Here is a 15,622-nt window from a genome sequence, read left to right as displayed (position 1 = left end):
ATCTTAAACAAATATATTTATGTAATAGGTGTGTGTCAGAGACCATTTAAAACATTGTCTTAGTCACTTGATACTTACTTATCCATGGTCCAAAATATCACCAAACTAAAAACGGAGAACACCTTACACAGTGATGAAATTCAATGCTCATTTAATAGAACAGCATTCAAATAAGTTGACACATGCTTTATACTTTAAGTACAGTCAGAACTAATTATACCATTGCTTATTGATAAGGATGTGGAATACACCCCCTGGACACTAGAGGTGTTCAATATTATGCTAATACAAGAATAACATTATTATCTTTCTGGATGCAACTTTTACTGGATGCCTGCTTCAACTTTAGGCCAAGTTCATTCTATTGTATTTTTATTCCAAATATAAATAAAGAGGTGCCTTGTATTTCATTGCTCCATGAAATACTTACTTTTCTATATTTTAAAAAATAAAGCTGGATGTGTAATTGTGTTATCACCTTCAGTATTTTTAGCATATATATCTTAAGTTAAAAATCAGGACAAAGACTTTTTAATGAGTTTATCAAAGAAGCTTATAACTGTTAAATAGTTTCCAACCCTCTAGTGCCCTAACTGTATACAGTTTGGTCTTAACCAAGCCAGCTTCACTGTTAACTCAATTAGTGTCTAACTGTAAAGATGATAAGCCAGGTAGCCAGGTTTAATTTGCATGGTTTTGCATATTTTAAAATCTCAGTGAAGTCTTGATGGAAATTATTACATATATTCATATAAATCTATGGTTATGTGTTTTTTATTAAAACTATAAGGACTTTCTGCTTTTAGTCTGTTTCTCTTAGTCCCCATGCTTTTATGTATGTAGACACATTATAAAGTCTCAACTTGATTGTTAGTGACACAGAAAATTATAATTTTAAGGATCAGGCAGCAACACTTGCATTTTAACATCCATAGGAATGCTAGATTGTGTCTAAATTAAGAATCTGACACTAGACATTAAACATAGCATTTCCTCTCTTATCTCATCCTTTGATCGTTTTTTAGTGTATGAGGTGTGTCGAGGAAAGATGTGGAACATGTAAATTAATTGTCTTTCCTTCACCCTTCAATGATAATCAGTGTATTTATTAAATTCCCTGCAGTCATATGACACACAACTAAACTCAGACGAAATTCTCCAGTTCCTGTAGGCTTTATGACATTATGATAATTCAAAAGCTGTTCCTTAAAAAAAGATGACAAGATAAATTTATAAATTAGCACTGACATGTGGATTCCCATCATTTCCCAAAGACAAAGAGAATCGTTACTACTGTGCCACGTGCCTTGTTTGACATTCTTTGCAGCTAAGCGATTCATTACCTTTTACACAGGTATTGAACTATCCAAATTAAACCAGTTTTTCTGAGAATGTTCTTTTTTATCTTTTACGAATTTAACAATTTTGACGGGTATTGGTCTGGTTTTTGTAGACCCTCCATTTCGGGTTGTCTGCTGTCTGTCTGGTGCGTTCAAAAACTGTTTTGAGCAGTGGGAAAAACACCTCGATGGGTATTTTGTCACATTATGTCTTTGGACACTTGCTTGAGGTGGTTTTTGCCGGATTTACAAAATTGCTCTTTTTCCCCTTTCCATATCACATTCTTCAGAAGTGTGCCACTAAGACAGCCAGACAGATAGACGAAGTGTAGCAGCTTCACTGGGCTATGATTTACATAATATAAAATTTGCTCATTTAAAATATTTAACTGAATAGTTTTAGTATATCCACAGAGTTGTGTGGTTATCACCCCTCATGACTCCGTTCCACCTCTGTCCCTGTTGATTTGTCCATTTTGGACATTTAATTAAAGGAACTGATTTATTTGGAGTCTTCTGTTACTGTCTTCTTTCAATTAGCATAATCCATTCAAGGTTCATTCCCCATTACAGCCTATGTATCAGTACTTCAATTCCTGTGGGGTTTTTTTAAATTGTGGTAAAAAACACATTACAGAAAATATATCATATTAACCATTTTAAGTGTACAGCTCACTAGTCTGTTATTGATGAATAATATCTCATTATATCAACATCCCACATAATGTTTAGCCAGTCACATTTGATGGATATTTTTTCCCCACTTTTTGGCTATTATGAATAATGGTGCTATCATTAATTTTGTGTGGACATATGTTTTCAATTCTCTTTTTATTGTGGCCATCGTAGTGGGTGTGAAGAAATATCTGGTGATTTTGATTTGAATTTTCCTAATCACTAATAATGTTGAGCATCTTTTCATGTGATTATCTACCACTTATGTATTTCATCTATATAAATGTCTACTCAAATTCTTTGCCCATTTTTAATTGGGTCATCTGTCTCTTCATTGTTGCGTTGTCAGACTTTTCTGTATATTCTGGATACATTCCCTTGTCGCATATATGATTTGCAAATACTTTGTACCATTACATACTTATTGTTTTCATCCTTTTAACAGGTTTGTGACCATTTTAATTGGGCTTTTTTTAAAGCAAAGTTTTAAACTTTGGTAAAATCCAATTTTGTTGTTGTTTACACTTTTGGTGACATATCTAAGAAATCATTGGCAAACCCAAGTCACAATTTTCTGTTTTCTTCTCAGAGATATATAGGTGGTTTAGATCTTACATTTAATTATGTGATGTACTTTGAGCTCATTTTGTATATGGTATGTTCTGAAGGAGGGATGCAGTATTTTCTGTGAGAAATGGAATGTACTCCAGGACCCAAACAAACTCAAAATCGGGAAGTGTGTTAATCTTCTTTTCCTCTGTTCTTCATGTCCTAACTAGAACTACTTGATTTTTATTAAAGGCTGATTTAAATTTTCATCTTAAAAATGGTTAATACATATTTTTTAACTAAGTGCTGATATGTTTATATAAAACAATAACTGACATAAACATGTTTCCCCCTGAAATTGGTAATTAATGATAATGACATGGGAAGTCTGCATCTATCATGTCAAAATGCTCCTCTTTTGTTACATAAGAAGTACATTGACAATGAAGATTGTCTTTAATAATAAAAAGGATTAATATTATAGCAAAATGACACAATTATTCTATTTAAATATAAATTTTATTTATAAAGGTAATAGAATATGAAACTTTTTTTAAGGCCTGAAGAACATGGGTCAACTCATTATTTTTAATAAGCAATAAAGTTTTAGTTACTTGCGATAATAGGTAATATTATATTCCTGTAAGATAAAAACTTGCATAATAACAGGAAGATTGATGAAATGATCAGTTCTGTTAAACTGAGAAGACACATTTATTACGAGAGAAGGAAGTCTTGTAGTTCTCGAGACTCATTTTTTTCTGTCAACAGAGCAGAAATGGAAAATATCTAAAAAGCCTTATTATTCCATTAAATGTGGAGTGGAAAGGCTTTTCGGGCAGCCTACTTAATTAGCAAGTACAGCACTGAGTAGTCTGATACCTCCCTGTCAAGTAATATTTTCTATTACAACTGCATTGGATGGAGAGTCTGAGTGCCGCTCCTTTCCTGGAGATCAAGAGCTAACTACGTAGATGCATCTTCACCAGTTTAAAAACAACAACTAAAGTATTTTATTATTATTAAGGGAAGTGGCATTGATCCCCCCAATGCTCAAAAGATAACAATACACAAATTACCGCTTTTAACTATTCATTGCGATGAGGAAATGGACAAGATACAAAGATTGAATGACACAAAAGATATTATATTTAACGTGTCGAGTATTGTAAATGTATTAAAATTTTTATTTATAAATGTCTCCCCTTGCAATGGCTTTCATGAAAATAATTCTGTGTAAATCCATTAAATAACAAGCAGGACATTTGTGACTTTTACTTAGCTCCTATTAATCCTCATAGTTTGAAACTCTAATTGTTTTTATTTCTTTATCAAAAAATGTGGGATAGTACTATGTTAAAGCTAGTATTTTCAAAACACCTGTCATATCATAAACGGTCAATATATATTAGGTGCTCCTTGCAATATACAGAGACAGAATTGTAAAAGCTAATCATCATGGACGTACTATGCAAAGCCGTTAGAAAGTAAAGTGACTTTCACTCCAAGTTAATTCAAATATTTGCATACTGCTATATTGAATTTATTTTTAGAAGAAAAGATACTAATTTTATCCAGTGTGTTCCAAACCCAATTACATCATACTCATTATTCATTTATTTTCTTTGCCCCAACTTCTTTTTTTCTAGGGAAACTACTTTTCTTGTGCAATTGCATTAATATGAGCAAATAAACTTAGCAAATACTTAATTATGCCATGTTATCCTGTATATAGAAAAAAATAGCATAAAATGGTAAGATTTTAAGGAGTTGCTCTTTATAAACGGTATTTAAATCTTCACTGTAAGAAAAGATTTATTGTTTTGCAGTGATAGCTCACTGAGCATTGCGGCGGAACCTGGCGTTCAGAAAGATTTAGGTTCAAAGTAAATTCCTTCCGTATAATATCTTAAGTGAAGGTACAGTTATGGAGCTTTCCATTCCCAAGAAATCTCTTTTGACTTTTCTGAACTAACATGTTTCTCTCAGGACCTTTAATATTGGCAAAGTAATGATGTGTACATACCACTGGCAAGAATACTTCATCCTTCAGTGAACACCCTGTAATAATGCGATCAAATGACCTTCCGATTAATCTCAGGTCCTGAATATCATCAGAAAGGGGCCAGCTTGGTGGGTGTATTATTAGAGCCATATCACACAATCTTCTTGGTTAAGCTCTGAGCATCGGTAGCTTCCTTTCAAGATGTGAGAGCCTCTGCCAGTTGTAGTGAGTGTTCGCAGAGGAATTTCTTTCTACAATCACTGCAATGTCAGTTCATCAGGACATAAGGTCCGTGACAGCAGACGTCTCATCTGCATTGTTCACTGGTGTTCCTCACGTGCCTACAACCGTAAGTGGCACTCAGAAGCTTTGTGACAAGGACTTGCTCAGTGAGTTTGTAGTCAGTTGTATCAATCATTTGTCTGTCTATTCCTTCAGTATAAAACAAGATTTTTAGGTGTCTTACAAATAGATGCGAGACCCATGCACTACAAACAGGTGAGGTTTATATTTTTCAGCTAGTTAACTACTAAAAATCTTAATTGCTAGGCTCAGACAGGCTTGAAGAAGCTATTTTTTCTATTTCAAAATTTATACTAAGTGTCTGATTATTAACAGCAGGATTCACGTGGCTGGTGTGGCAAGTTGGGGTTTTGTCCTCAGACCTACTCTACTTTAGCTATTTCTAAAAATTAATGTAAGCTGTGATTAATTAGCTTTTTAATTTTAAAAAAAATTTCATGTGTTTATTAACTTTTTGCCAATTGGTTCTGAGCCTCTGGGAACAACTTGAAGGATTACAAGCTACTTGTACTTCTACAATAAAATAATAAGCCACTTAAACTTTAAAGTCGTCTGCATCATATTAGAAAACAGTGTTTTTACAATGGTAGTCTATACAAATAGGCTGCTCTCATTCAACTCATCTGACTTCACTTTTGCAAGTATAGCAACATTTTTTGTGATATCATCTTCACTACAGAATAGCTAGGAACAAAACAGTCACATAACTTGCAAAGCATATTTCTTCAGACATCACTTTATTTTGCTCTCTCTTGGAGTTTTCAGAGTGCAATATATTTGCTTTGAAGGCAGCTGCTTTTTTCTGTACATCGTTGGGCCCAAGCCAAACTGTTATTGTGTCATTCATTAGAGATTCAGGTAGCAAAACTTTCTCCAAATGGGCATGCAATTGGGGGGAAAGTGTGTTTCAGACCTAATTGTGCCATAAAAGGGGAAGGAATGTGCTTTGTCTAAATCATGCGTGCTAACTACAGACACACCTCGTTTTATTGGGCTTCACTTTATTGGGCTTCACAGATGTTGCATTTTTGTATGAACTGAAAGCAAGACCCTCCACCAGCAAACAGATTCCAGCTCAGTTTGTTTTGCAACTCGCTTCATTGTGGTGTCTGGAACCAAACTCAGTGTTTTGATTCAACCATAAGCTTTGTTCTTGCTTAGCGTTTTTTTTTTTTTTTTTTCTGGGGTGTGGGTGAAAATGAACAGATGTTTTCTGATCATTGAAAGTACGCTATATATTTTAAGCGGATCTCCTCCCTCGGCCCTATATCAGCTCTTTAGGAACTCAGTATGCCTGGGGTTGGGGACCTAGAGATGTGCATCTAGTCCTAGCTGTTTTTCTATCATTTACTTTGAGAAGCATTCTACATGTTGTATAAGGCTCAAATGGTCCCCTGTCAGATGGGAGGATCAGCGCCACCCTGCCTAAATACATGTCTTGTTGTGTGAGAATGTAGTCCAGTGACGTATTTTAGTATTGATTGCAATGTTATTTTAAAAATCAACTTCCAAAGTCTATTTCAGTAAGAACATCAAAACAGTCGTCAATGAAAGATAACATCGGCATTGCAACAGAGTAAATAGCGCAGTTCACACCTCCGTCTGTTTCAGACTCAGTGGAAGCCGATAAGGCCGCAGCGTGTTCATTTCTACTACAAAATCCGTCTTTACAACCAACAGAGATGGGGACTTTTGTTCAATACTGAAGCAGTAAAAGCTACAATATGCAATATCTGCCCCTTTGATTTTTAAATCCCTATTATGACAACATTTTAAGAAAAAGTTGTTTTCTTTGCCTTCACAAGGCTAAGTTTTGTAGTACAAACAAAAGCATATGCCAAATGGCCAAACATATACCCTTAGGAAAAAATCCATTTTGCTGGCTTACCCACTGCTATCCTAAAGGGAGTCGAGAAAACCACGCCCTGAACTCACATGCAATCTAACAAGTCCCTTAAAGAAAATCAGGGTCAAAGTCTTCTGTGTGAAATACAAACAAAATATGAATTGTTCGGAACCTGTTATTATAAAACAACCTGAAGCTCATGCAAATAGAGTTATTCTAAACCCTTCTCATGTCATTTGTGATTCAAGAGGTGCCTTTCAATAGCCTATCAGTGCACTTTTGTCACCGATCAGAGCACGTCTCCCCTGTTAGGAGTATTAAATGTCACTGTCAGTTTCAACTATAAAAAATGAAGTATATGTTAGTGGGGCTGTCATGCCATATGTATAAACAGTTTACCTTTCACTTTGTTTAGAGAGAGGCTGACATTTGATTTTTAATTCAGCTTTGTTTTCTCCAGGGAATACAGTGGCGCTGTAATCCATCCTTTCTCGTTGACAATTCTGAATTTGCATAATGCGTTCAAGGAGAAAGAGACGGAGGAGCTTTTTTCTCTCACTTGAGATATCAACCAATGCATCAAACTTGGGAGCGTTTCACGTGCACTGTCAGTAAAAATGAACAAGATCATTTGCCTTTCTGAGCTCTCATTTCACAGTTGTATCCTTATATAATGATGCAACTCCTTTTCCCTGGGTGCCAGTCTTCTCACAGACTACTGCGCGCTGCTTAGTCTAACAAGACTTCCGTGATCTGCCACCCAATCCCAACGCTGTAAACATTCCAAATGCGTTCAAGTTCACTTAATGATTCACTTAGCTGCTCTGTTTATACACAGGGAACGTGAAGAGTCAGTTCCTGATCTACTGCTTCCTAGGCCTCCTGTCCAGTAGGACCGAGCACTCTCTCCTCTGTGAGCACGCAAAACCAAAACACAAAACCACTTCTCTTTTTAGTTCTTTCCATCTCTGTTTTCAATTCCTAGTTCTGTAGCCTTTTAGAGAACCTGTGCCTCTGGACTGTGTGCTTCATAAGCGTTTGTCAGTAGTTTCTCTTGAATGTAGTGCCTCCAGCCATTCATCGATTATAGCTTAGACTTTCCTTCTCTGGCACTAATTTTCATGCGAGTCTTTGCTTGTGGTTTTCTGCTCCTATAAATTGTTATTCTCTAGTTTTGAGGGCTTTGGTTTGCCCTGTGACCTCACTCCTGTTAAATCTGACAAGAATAGTTGGTTTTTCAGTTTGTTCAGCTTTTTACTTGTTAAAACAGAATGGCAACTTCTAAGCTCCTTATACGCTGGACCAGGAAGTAGAAGTCTCTCATGCTATTTTCATTTTTAATTATTTTCTCTGTGTTTCAGTGCAAATAGTTTCTATTGCTTTGCCTTCATGTTCACTAATCCTTCCTTCTCCAGTGTCTATTTTTTTTTTTAATCCATCTAGGATATTTTAAAAGGCATGTTTCACTTCTTTTGTATTTTTCTTTTTGTTTGTGTCATTATTTGTTTTAGGAAGAATGGTAAATTAGGTCCTTCTTTATCCATCTTAGAAGCAAGTGGAGGTTCCTTATTGTATTTATATATTTATTGGGTGATGTATTTTTCATCTTTAAGTCCCCAGTACCTATGGCAGTGGCTATCACTTTAGACTCTAATAATTTATCAATCAATATTTATTGATTGAAATGACTTTATTAGGCAGTATAATTTTGTAGGATACATAAAATCATAATTCATTACCCAAGATATAGGTCAGATTGTTTTAATACCTACAAGTAAAAATTATATGAGATTCTCTAAAAATTAAGAAATCTAGGAGGCAAATGGCCTACTTACTCTTTCTATATTTAGAACTGGTAATTCCTTCAAAAGTACAAATAAACAACCACAGGAAAAAAATCCCAGTAGTTGAGTCTTAGTTGAGGCATTAGTGTTTTTAAAACAAGATTTACAATGTTGGTTGGTTAATTATGTAATAACTTTGTAAGCTGAATGAAAATACAGTCATCAAGACTAAACAAATGTTCTGTGAGGATACCAATGAATCTCATGGTATACAGTAAAAACAAAGTTATGTTAATATAGAAGCTAAAGTAAATCCTCATAATCTAATACAAAACATAAGATAAATGAAAACTGTTGTACTATTTTTTAAAATATTGCATTAGTGTCAGACTTCCATAAGGATTTCAACACTGTGATTCTACAATTGAATGATAAATCCTCCCAAGTAGAAAGTTTCACTTGAAATTTTTATATATTTAGTAATTATAAAAATGAGAACTATTTATTGTAATTGAGTATTTGATCCATCATTAAAACTTTTTGTATTGCTTTGTTTCAAGTCATTAACTAGTGTAATAGAGAATGATCTTGTTTATATTGGAAACAAGGCTGAGGTAGGACTCAATAAATGTCTCGAGTTATTTTCCAAGTGTATCAGTGTTCCAAGGTATCTGGTATGATCTTGTAAAGACTGCTCTGCCCTTAGATGGTCCAGGCAGACATTAATGATTTTATGTTCATAGTCACCTATGAGTTCTTGAAATAACATGTATTGACATGTATTGGAATAGTGTTTGGTAATAAATAAACTGGACAGCATCTATGATTAATGATTCAGGATTCTAAAACAACTCTCTATTTGAAGAGCCTAACATGCTTGCAAGAAACTTGCAGAATTTATAAAAGGAGAAATTTATATTGGTAGCATTATTAATTTTGAACTAGAAAGAACAACTTCTGTTTCTTGTAAGATTTATTCAAACAAGCAGAACGGATTAACACGGAGCTGTGTCCCAGTGTCCCAATCTAAGTAAGCACAGCTTTCCTGCTTTATGGAGTAGCCCACTTTATTAGCACAGTTGGCCAAGATCGTTGGATGAGTGGCGTTGGCTACATTTACTGGTCATTAATAATTCTGTCATGCTTTTCATAATGTCCGTGGCCACAGACCAAAAGGCACTTTCTCCGTCTTCCGAAAGGAGAATGTATGTCTGATAAATTCTCTGTTAAACTAAGAAAGTAAAAGTCATACCGAAGGTAATGGGCCCACTCTGCTTTGGACTTCGGTAGACGCTAAGTTCAGGATATAAACCAAACTCCCAAAGAACAGTAAAAAAGAAATGCCCCTCTGCTCCCTAGAAAAATATTGTCTTCCCAATTTCAAAAGCCAACTACAAACTGCATGATAATGTCTGCCATCAAGTTGTCACTGTCTCTTCATCAAGTATGTGCGTATTATTTAAACAATATGATAAAATGAAAAAGGATAAAGTCATTGAAAGTTTGGCATTTATGTGCATTCTGCTTTAGCTTTGGATAGAATTGGGTGTGGAAAAATATTTTGTAGTCATGACTTCACTCATATGTGGAATCTACTGAACAAACGGAGCTAACAAGCAAAGTAGAGACAGAGTCATAGATGGAGAGCAGGTGACAGCTAGTGGGGGGGACACTGGTGGGGTGGAGGGACTGAGCAAAAAGGGAAAAGGCCTCGTGGACGTGGACAACAGCGTGGTGATTGCTGGGGGGTGGGGGGGATAAGGGGATGAAGTGGCAATAAAAATAGAATAAAGATTACTAAGTAAAAAAATAAAACATGTTAGCAGCTACAGAACAGAAAGAGAAAAGAAAAATATCTATTTAATCATGGACAGTTTGTTTTGTTGTATGAGAATTTCACTTCTTTCACTATTTTATTCTAAGTGCAATCCAGGATTGTTAATATTAATAATTTGTTCAATTTAAAACCTGCTCCTCATCAAGCTAGGTAACTTATTTAAGTTAGACTTTAGGACTAAAATCCTGGGGAGTCTAATGATTGAAACTAAAATATGATGAAACTGAGTTGATTACAGTTTTGATATAAACTGAACACAATTTATTTACATACAGTGCATCTATATCTGTAGCTATAAGGTGTCCACCGCTAATGTCTTCATAGGAAGCCTTTGCACCCTATAAACTCTCAGGTGCGTGCCTGCCCCTGTAGGTCCCAAATCATTACCTTAGTGACGATGACAAGTGCCAGAGGGTGTAAATGTCCACTGCTCTGACTAGCTTGCTTACATGCATAGGTTGAAACTCTCAGTTTGCAATGAGCATCTTCAACAATATTAGTGGAACTTTTAAGTCACAGAACTCTCAAGTAAAGATGTAAAACCTGGACTGAATATTTCAAATACCTTTACTCTGTATTTGGACCACATTAAACCAAATAATGACTTATTCAGGACAACAAAAAGTTTTGCTGAAGTGAATGTAGCAGTTACAACCCTTTATTCTCCTAAAACAAAACATTGAAAATCTTCAGGGAATACAATTGGGAAGCTAGTGAAAGAGCAAGAGAGAGAGAGAGAGAGATCAAAGCAAATTTACAATATCTTATTATTTTTCACAAGAGTTCAGCTTTGAGCACTGACCCAAATGACCTGCATAGGACCTCTATCATGTAAAATTTCCTATCAGAGATTAACAGATGCAACAGTTTGACTGAAAATTTCTGTGTAATGAACACTCACGTCAGCCTAAGGAAAATGCCTTTGTCCTCAAATTGATAAAGGGTAGAAATGATAGGGAGCATCACTAGAGCACATTTAATCACATCCATGAACTTGATGTCTGAATTCTCAGAGACTGTGATTTGTGCCTCTGTTTCCTGAAATGCATATTATATATCATCAGCCAATTAAATAAATATGGGTTAATAGATGGTTCTCAAAAGCAATTTAAAGGTCAAGTAAGAGTAAGCATTTAGAATGAAGGAGAAGATGGTACAAACAAATTTGTTTAACCTCAGAAGAGCACTCTTTTCTCTCTGAGACAAAACATATAAATTACACTCTAACAGTAATCTTCATTTCATTGTGCTAAAAATATATTTCAATATAATGCAGAGAGAAACATTTCTTTTGTAACTGATTTCCAAAGAGAGATATCGGAGCAGTCTTCTCTGCAATGTGGGGCCTGTCCAGAAGGTATCCAGCCATGCAGTATGAAAAATAGAGACATTTACTGAAGAAGATACAAGATACAATAAACATTGTACATAGGACATTGACACCTCAGTCCCCTTCACAGTAGGCACCTTGGGACCTCACAACAGTTCTCTCAGTCACCATCAGCTTCCCTGTCATATTTTCCTGAATCTCATTGACGGTCTGAAATCTCTTCCCTTTCAAAGGTGACTTTAGTTTTGGGAAAAGCCGAAGTCACAGGGCGCCAAATCTGGGCTGTCGGGGGAGCTGAGTCACCTGGGTGATTTGATATTTCGCCAAAAGAGTCTGCAGGAGACGTGATGCATGAGTGGGCACATTGTCATGATGGAGCTTCCAATCACCAGGTGCCCATGGCTGTGGCCTTCTGAGTCATCCCAATAGTTTCCATGTCAGAATATTCAAGCTTTAACGCAAAATTGGATGCAGAGCCATTCTGAATGTGACAGCCACATAGAACATGTGATCACTCAATGGAGTCTTCTGCCCGCACTGGGTAGTACAGTGAAGGCGTCATTGTTCATGCATGTACAGTCCAGTGCACTTTCCTTGGCTGCCAGGTTACATCAATAGCATACAAATCATTCTCATTATATTAACAATGGCTGGACTTTTTCTGGAAGTAACTCATATGTTTTTATGAATAGGCATTTTTATTATCCTGCTGCATATTGTATTTTTCCAGTATACTTCATTGATATACATATTGGCAGATTTTTGGTCATCGTTAAAACCTTACCTTTAATTCAAGTTGCCTTTCAACATGATCAAATACTCAACTATATGACTACCTCACATTTTCCCTATAAAAGATGACTGTGATAGCCACAGGGTAGTGGTGCTGCATGAGAACCATATATTTCCCTAGGAAAAAATTTATTTCTTTAAAGTTAAATATTATTAATGAGTTATAGAAGCACCCTGAGAATGTTGTTTTGAGTGTAATTAATTTTAACTCTACTGATTCACAATACAGGTTTGTTTGAAATTACACTGAGTTAATGCATGCTTGCCTCATACTATCTCTTTGGGGAATAGTTAGGCTAATTAAATGATGTCAATAATATTAAGGGTTACTGTACTGTCTACTAACAGAGACTATTTTAGCAGTACTCATTCAAATAGGAACTGTTAGAACATTAACTGCACTTCTGTTTTTGTGCGGTTATTTAATATTGATTCACTAGCAGCTGGTGAATTTTTGTGTTCTTAGATGTGCAACAATGAAGTTTATCATGAAACTTTTAAAAATTAAACTTGGATTTTCATCCAAGGTGTCCTGAATTACTGAGAGTAAAAGCTTTAGTTTTTATAAATTGTACACGAACCCACATATTGTGGAGAATATCCTGTACACTAAACTGTGTATAAGATTTACTTTTGGTAGCTCTGGATATATGATTTCATCCAGCTGTAGCTCATGAATAGTTTTCTTTTTTATCATAAATGTTCCTAACTATAGCAATAACCATTAGTTAAAGAGGTTTTTTAAAGCAAATAATGTCAATAAGCTTCTGGTTATTTATTACCAGACTTGACTGCTGTTTGTCACCATACACAAAAATTAGCTCAAAATGGATCAAAGAACTAAATACAACATCTGAAACAATAAATTACATAGAGGAAAACATAGGTACTAAACTTATGGATTTTGGTCTTAGAAAGGATTTTATGAAGTTGACCTCAAAGGCAGTGTAATTAAAAGTGACCAATGTTACCCCAATAAGTTTAATAAACAAAAAATAATATCTAATGAATTATAAATAGGCAAATGATTTAATATTGCAACAATATTTATCATAAAATTTAAGGCTGCCGGATGAATTGCTTTTATGTGCATACTTTATAATTTAATATCACCCCAATACATAAAACTTTACCTTCCCTATTTCTCAAATACGATTGTGTAAAAATATAAGATATCTTAAATTTTAATCACATAGTAAATGGTTATTTAATAGAAATATTTAGTCTTAATGAGAGTCAGTTCTTATACATCTTATTCTTTATTTGTAAGGGTGATAGAATAATGACTGTGCTTGATCTGTATCTCTTTTGAAGATTCATAGGATCATGAATTGATATTTTTAATTTGTCTTTTCAGGGAATTGATGTCTTTATTATGCTACATCCTTCAATATAGCTAATAACATTCCTTGTTGTGAAGTTATATTTTATGTTGACATAGGAACTCTATTTTTTATTTAGCCAGTCTTTGTACGGTGTGCTTATTGAGATTTGATACCTATTGGCATTTGAAAACTTCTGAGATACCTTATTACAAAGCTTTAGAAAGTATTACAGTTTAACACTAAGCATTTTATGTCTGTGGTTTATTATGCCCTTAAACTGGTTTGTCATTATTTCAGAAAATAAAATGCAAAAATCAATTATATTTGAGATAATTGTAGCTACATTTCATTTTTGAAATAAAAACGCATTTTAAAGTTCAATAAACTATGTTTTCAAGTTAATTATTATTAGATATATTCTCAGATTAATTAATTAGATTCTTAATCAAATGGTGAGTTATAATTGTTTAGTTCATCATACGTTTTGATGGCTGGTTTTCCCCTTCATTTTACTTATGTCCTTAGTTTGTGTTAGTTTGCAGCCACATATCAACGGACCGTGATGTGTAGATCAATGACCACAGTTTCCATTTATAGTCACAAACACAATTACATACATGTACCTTTGGGAGACTGAGCCAAAATATCCTAAATATGAACATGAGACTCTATCTACCCACTCTGGGGTGCTTCCGTTCCTCTGGGAATGATTTTTGACACATCAAGGATCCATTGCTAACATATTGAGGAAAGCCAGAAGCCGCGGGCCACCCGGTCTGGGCCGTGGGAGGGCTGCGTCACCTGTGTGATTTGATGTTCCTGCAGGAAACTGCATGAGACGTGGTGCATGCGCGGGAGCGCCGTTGGGGTGAAGCTGCCGATCGCCAGCCAATAAACGTGGGCCCTGACATGCGTATTTTCTCTCTCGCCCCCCCCCCCGCCCCCAGCTGCAGAGATCACTGTGCAGCCCACCCTGGAAGAGGCCTCCGACAACTGCACGCAGGAATGCCTCATCCTGGGCCACTCCGACGCCTGCTGGATGCCCGCGTCCCTGACCCGCGCCAGCCCCCCGCACACGCCCGCCTCCGCTCGCCGCCGCAGCCCTCCGGTGACACAGACCGTCGCTCTCTGCCATAGCCCGCCGGCGACCCAGGCCATCGCCCTGTGTCACAGCCCCCCGCCAGCCCAGGCCTCGGCTCTCCGCTTCAGCCCTCCCCTGGCGCAGGCTGGACCCGAAGGGCTGCTGGCTCTTGAGCAGGGAGCGCAAGCCGGTGCAAGATCTCAGTTTTACACCATGTCTGAGAGACTTCATCCCAGTGACGACTCGATGAAAGTCATTCCCTTGAAAACCTTCACTCCAGGCCAACAGGCCCGATCTGCTCGGGGGGATTCTCCCATCATGGAGGAGCACCCCTTATAAAGCTACAACGGTAGCTCCTATGTGTCAACAGGATGTACATAATCCAAAGTTAGGATCCAATTGCAACAACTATTCCAAATTGTTAGCTTTGTAAATAGTTATGTAAATAGAAGCAGATACCGGAACAAACTCTAGAGCTAGACCCTTAGTCAAAAGATCAAAATAAATTCACAACTCGTTTAATTCAGAATGTGTATTTAAAAAGAAAAGGATTTTAAAAAATTCGTCCCCCTTTGTACAGAAAGGCTTACCACGTTGGATATTTATATGTACTGTACAGTATTTCTGATGCACTGTAACTTGCCTTTTATTTTTAACAAAATGTGCAATATTACTGATTTTTTTCCATTCTGATTTTTGTAGACCTAGGAGGTAACAAATGGAAAACTAGCAAATATCGGATTTTCCAAGAGTAC

The 15,622-nt window shown here is 36.0% G+C and overlaps 1 protein-coding gene across 1 annotated transcript in view; it reads left to right on the top strand.

Moving 5' to 3' along the window:
* LOC149990326 (protocadherin-11 X-linked) overlaps positions 1–15,388 on the top strand; it is a 264,374-nt gene extending 248,986 nt beyond the window's left edge. Inside the window, exon 7 of the mRNA XM_090264435.1 lies at positions 14,734–15,388. Within this exon, the coding sequence (XP_090120561.1) occupies positions 14,734–15,206 (473 nt within the window). The 3' untranslated portion in view covers positions 15,207–15,388. The remainder of the gene's footprint in view (positions 1–14,733) is intronic.
* The last annotated feature ends 234 nt before the right edge of the window (positions 15,389–15,622 follow it).

The sequence above is a fragment of the Furipterus horrens genome, unplaced genomic scaffold (assembly GCF_987537825.1).
Source record: "Furipterus horrens unplaced genomic scaffold, mFurHor1.1.pri manual_scaffold_17, whole genome shotgun sequence".
In the NCBI taxonomy this organism is placed as follows: domain Eukaryota; kingdom Metazoa; phylum Chordata; class Mammalia; order Chiroptera; family Furipteridae; genus Furipterus; species Furipterus horrens.
The sequence above is the reverse complement of the archived record's forward strand: the minus strand, read 5'-3'. Positions and strand labels throughout refer to the sequence as shown.